Consider the following 5,776-nt stretch of genomic DNA (forward strand, 5'->3'; position numbering starts at 1 on the left):
ATATATATATATTTGTAAAAAAACCCAAAACAAAACAAAATGATGCAGGGCTGTGATTGGATATGTTTGGTGTATGTGTGCACATACACACACATAAGATAGTAGAATAGAAACACTGATATTTCACTTTGTGGGACTAATAAAGGTATAACAAATCAAATCAGATAACGCAGTATATGCAGTTTCTTCTTACCGCATGTTTGCTTCTCTCTGCAGTCAGCCGAAGAGTGAATTCTCTTCCGTTTGCGGTTTGGTACAGGAGGAGTTGGCTTTGTTTGTGCAGGACCCACGTGTGGTGCTGATGGGGAACAACAAATGACTGGCTGGGGACCTAGAAAACAACATTATTTTTATTATGTTTTTTAGTCATCTGAATCGTACTACAAAATGTGAATAGGAAGAAATAAGCGTGCACTCAGATGTCAGAACCCACCTGTTCTTCTGTACGGTACAGTGTCTTTGTTCTGTACTCTTCCTCTTGGTAATATATATCGTACTGATGTCTCTTCCAGGTATTTATCAACAGGGTCTGGGCACACTGAAAAGAAATGATTTCTGATATTATTTTATTTCAAAAGCTAATGTGTGTGTGAATGTGTGTGTGAATGGGTGGATGGGTGGATGATTGGTTGTGTAAAGCGCTTTGGGGTCCTAGTAGTAGTAAAGCGCTATACAAATACAGGCCATTTACCATTTAATCCTCTTCAAACTACAGGAATCAGTCACACATAATGCAAAGATGACATGCAGCAATCAACATTTATGTAAAGAACGGATTAAATTAGCTTTATATGTATCATTTTAATGTTTGCATTAAGACAATACACAAATAAGGTGACGGTTCTAGAATGATGTCTTTACTCCAAGCAACATGGTTATAAACAAAGGCTTTGAATGAAAATGGAACAGAATTAAATTTAAAAAAAAAATCATGTTAAAAAAATGTAAAAAGTAAAAAGGCTTGAAATTCATGTTAGTGAGCCGGTGACACTGGATGATATTTCTGACTGCTGGATTGTTTTGTTTTGTTTTTTAAAGCTAGAGCTTAAATTACAGCATTGGGTATTACTGCATTTACTGTATATTGTCTCCTTAACTTCTTCTCCCCATGGTGTCTATTGTGCTGGCAGAGGAAAGCAAAGAGAAAGATGATATTTGCAACAGAAAAAAAGAAAAAAAATAATCAGAAACTAGCATTATTAGTTAGTTCACATCCCATTTTATCTTAGGATGATATGGTATACTTCATAGTACCATATCACCCCAACAGGACGCGTCCTCAGACTGCTGGTTTACTTGTGTCACCAGGGTATTTAAAAGTAGAATGGGAAGCGGTGCCTTCAGCTTTCAGGGCCCTCTTCTGTGGTTTGGATTTGTGAAACAGACACCCTCTTCTCCTTTAAGGTTAGACTTAAAAATTTCCTTTTGATAAACTACATAGAGCTAGGGCTGTGCAATATTACCAAAAGTAATTTCTTATCCCGATAATGATGTATTATAACAAAATTCTGTGCATTTTCTGTAAATTCAGTGAACAGCTTATTTAATCACCACATCAAAAATACCATTTATTTTTTACACTTATATTAAACAATCAAAATGAAGTAAGACTGGGCCTTAAGTAGCATTATCCCACAGTAAAACCCACTAGATGACGCACACAGTCACACAAGCGCTTCCCTGAGGCCTCTGGCTGTCATTACTGCTCCTGTGTGGTCGTCAGGCAAACATCCTGTCTCCAAACATCGACTGCAGTGTCAGTCTTGGATTAAGTGCACCGTTAAGCTAACACGGGGTGAGTTGCAGATGGCTGCCCCTACCGGAGCCTGGTTCTGCTAGCGGTTACTTCCTGTTTAGGGGGAGTTTTTCCTTATCACCATCACAAAGTGCTTGCTCATGGGAGGTCATCTAATTGTTGTGGTTTCTCTGTTTAATTGTATGGTCTTTACCTTACAATACAAACACTGTGAGGCAACTATTGTTGTGACTTGGTGCTATATAACTTACTGAAGTGAACTGGTCTGCAACAATGCTTAAGTTATATGTCAAAGTAACATCCAGAAGACCTAAAGTTTCCCAGCAGAACATAACCCAAACATCACACTGCCTCTGCCAGCTTGCCTTCTTACCATAGTGCATCCTGGTGCCAGGTGGTCCCCAGTTTAGTGATGGAGATGCACATGTGATGTAAAAAAAATTGCAATTCATCAGACTAGGCACAGCTTTCCATTCCTCCATGGTCCAATGTTGACGCTTACTTGGCCACTGTTGGTACTTTTAGCAGTGGACGAGACCAGCATGGGCACCCTGACTGGCCTGTAGCTATGCAGCCCCATATGCAACAAGTTGTGATGTACTGTGTATTCTGACACGTTTCTATCAAAACCAGCGTCCACTTTTTTTTTTTGTTTAGCTACAGTACCTTGTCTGTTGGATCTGACCACATGGGCAAGCCTTCATTTTCCACATGCATCAGTGAGCCTTGGCTGCCCATGACCCGGTCAATAGTTTACAACTGTTTCTTCCTCGAATCACTTTTGATAGATACTACCTACTGCAGACTGGGGCACTGAGATGCCCCAATCCAGTTGTCTACCTATGACAATTTGGCCCTCGTCAACCTAACTAAAATCCATTTTTCCAGTTTTTCCTGCTTCACACCACTCTAATGTAAATTCCTGCATGAATGTGCAACTTATTTTTGTAGTCATTTATAGGACAACATGGAGTTGGTTAGATTAACTCACCGGCCTGCCGTTTCCTGAGTGTGACATAAGGCAAAAGGTCATGGCGGGTGATAATCCTTAGAAGCTGCAGCACGTGTCTGAAGTTTGTCTCATCACAGCGACCCTGGCGCTCTAACGCCAGCAGAAAATCTCTTCCACTCCTGATGCCACCTCGCTCATACTCGTCAATCACATCAACAAACAGGAATGACAGTACCCTTACATCCCGATGTGTTAGCTGGGCTCCAACTATGTCAAACATACGGTGGAGTGAGTACAGCCCATGGGAGTTATCCACTGCTTCCTCGGGCCATGGTTCAAAGCCCCCATCTCTTCTGGTCAAGCTAGAGTTGGTGGAGGAAACAGAAACATTCCTGTTGACCAACTCCCCAGTAGTGGCTAAAGCACCAGGGCAGCCTGGCCTGCCTGTCAGAGGCCTATGTTCAAGAAGCCCAGCATTTGCACTGCTCTGACTCGACTCCAGCTGATTCGGGTGAATGTGAGGTCGGATCTGCTGAGCATTGGAGTTCTGAGCAAGCTGGGGAGGTATAAGAGCATTAGGGAGTTGAGGTTGTTGTGATGTCATCTCAGGGGCCAATGGTGACGAGGGATGCGAGAATCCCTGCAACTCCTCCTTCCAATCAATTGATGAACTACAAATAAGGAAAGGAACAAAGACATAAATTTTCAAGCACTTGTGATAAAGCTTACCGTTAGTGAACATAAACGTGAATAACCAAACGTTAACATGATACAAACAAACAAATAGGATCACTCACATCTTACTTTTGAGAAGGCATTTCATAATTACAGTCACGGGTGGAAATTAAAATTTATCAGCCACTCAAGCATTTAACCTGCCACTATCTTGCTTTTTTGTGTGTATAAAAAAAAAAAAAAAGAAGAAGCCTGGTGCTTCGTGGACCACGCCGTTGCTTTTTTATAACCATTCCCTTGTTTCCGGGTTTCAAAAAATGGCGGTTTTAATTTTCACGAACGAGACCGAGTGACGCTACTGACCAGCAGCCGTCTCATACCGCTACCTGGGCTGCAGCAGATATCTTGCGCTTAAACTGTATAATATATAATCTACATTTATTTCCTCTCCTAATATTTTACACTACAGTTCATTCTTCATTTACAAAATATGTGCTTTGCTAACCCTTGTGATTGCATATTCTGTAAACATCAACTCTTTGTGGGTGCGGACAAGATAATAAAGTTTAACTTTTATACTTTTACAAAAAGTTTAATTATTTAGATGCCAGATGTTGGGTTGTTTGTTCTTCCCTTTCTTTATTAGAGGTTTCATACATTTTTAATGTCACAGACGCCTTCATTTACATCTGATGTTCACTTTTCCTCACTTATACAATCAAGCAATCCACTAGGTGAGATAATGTGAGATGAGAATTTCTAAACCAAAGCAAGGAAAAGGGTTTCTGACAGAGTATATCATACCCTAAAAATACCTAAAATAAAAATACTTTAATGACAATTACATTCCATACTGCATTCTGGGAACATTCAGACTGAATGCAAGTAAAATATCAATATAAATGGCCGTTACATCACCGTCCCAATGCCTGCGAAAACAACAAGCATTATAAATCACTAGTCAAATACGAAAATGTCTGCTTATGTTGTGGCGACTGTAATTCAAAGTCTTGTTAGCATTTATATAAATTCACGAGCCCAACTCACTTGAATAGTTTCTAAAATAAAATAAACAAGAACCACTTCCATCTGAGCAGCAAACCACAAAACAGGTTAACAGCTAGCCACGTACCAAACGGAAGTTAGCTAGAAAGCTAACTACATTTAAATAGATTTAAAGAAACTGCAGTTTGTTTGTTTTTCGTATGATTGCCACATCCCTGTTATTGTTCTCTAGCTTAATAACCACTAATATGTAAAGATTACGCAATACAATGCTACACCGATCTTTATGAATTACGTTATTTGTTGTGACTCCTCATCGATTTAGTCATGATTTCATGTAAGCTGTAACGTCACCTACCTACAGTAATAAGATCAGTAAAAAAAATTACAACGAAACAAAAGATATACATAATTATCAAAGATACATTTATGTTACCTTTAATGTGTCCTGATGAGTCCGAAGCTATCAAACTTCAGTAGGCAGCTAACGGTAAGTTAGCTTCTCGGGATGTAATAGCAACGCTTCTTTGAAGGTAGAAACCAAGTTTAGCTACGTTTAATGTTTTGGTCAACTGCACGATATTTGTTAAAGACATAGGTTCCCACCCTATTAACATGCGGCACTGCTGCTTTCAGGGTGAGTTTCAGATACGAGTTCGTTTAATGGTTTTGGTCTTCAGCCTGACACCATGGGAAAATAAGGAAACAATTTTCAGTCTTCAGCTAAAATGAAAGAACTTCCAGTTCAATGATCAGTTCAGTTCCGGTGTTCGGGGTACTCAAATTAGCCACTCGCTTTGTGAAAACCCCTTGGTAGTACACAGACGCGCTTGTGTCTGTAGTTCAATATAATATTATCTATGAGTTTTTGTGCAACCTCATAGCTTATTAAAATGTAACATGGACGGTCTGTGTCAGTGGTTAACCTTATTCTTGTACGGACTCTCCTGTGATATCTGGTGATACTAGTTCATATCACCAAATCTGCTTCTGTCAAGATACGTGTATATGTGTGTGTGTGTATGTATATGTGTATATATATATATATATATATATATATATGAAGAAAATGTAATTAACCCAAGACAGCAGTCAAACTCGTGTTTATTTTCTTCTGCAAATTAGCAAATCTAAATATAGTTTTACTTGAACATGTGAAAATATTTTTTTGAGATGTATACGTTTTTGTTGTTCAAATTTAGATGATGAGGATGTAAACCTGGGGGGGTAGGGCTAAATAAGTATACTTCTGCCTACTCCTTTTCAAACAACTGTATGGAATGATTTTATGAAACGTTGGTGAATGTATATGTTTGAAATAAAAAAGAACTGAACTGAACATAAATATATTTATTAGTTTGTGTTGTCAAACAAAACCTAACATTCAA

General features: G+C 38.9%; 1 protein-coding gene across 1 annotated transcript in view; it reads right to left on the minus strand.

The window, feature by feature from the left end:
* dedd (death effector domain containing) overlaps window positions 1-5,158 on the minus strand; it is a 10,747-nt gene extending 5,589 nt beyond the window's left edge. Inside the window, exons 1-4 of the mRNA XM_005745902.1 lie at window positions 4,825-5,158; window positions 2,748-3,379; window positions 434-538; window positions 194-331 (exon numbers count right to left, since the gene is read on the minus strand). Of these exons, the coding sequence (XP_005745959.1) occupies window positions 194-331; window positions 434-538; window positions 2,748-3,312 (808 nt within the window). The 5' untranslated portion in view covers window positions 3,313-3,379; window positions 4,825-5,158. The remainder of the gene's footprint in view (window positions 1-193; window positions 332-433; window positions 539-2,747; window positions 3,380-4,824) is intronic.
* Window positions 5,159-5,776: the final 618 nt, after the last annotated feature.

This window comes from Pundamilia nyererei, unplaced genomic scaffold, assembly GCF_000239375.1.
Source record: "Pundamilia nyererei isolate P.nyererei 1_Seehausen unplaced genomic scaffold, PunNye1.0 scaffold00169, whole genome shotgun sequence".
NCBI lineage: Eukaryota > Metazoa > Chordata > Actinopteri > Cichliformes > Cichlidae > Pundamilia > Pundamilia nyererei.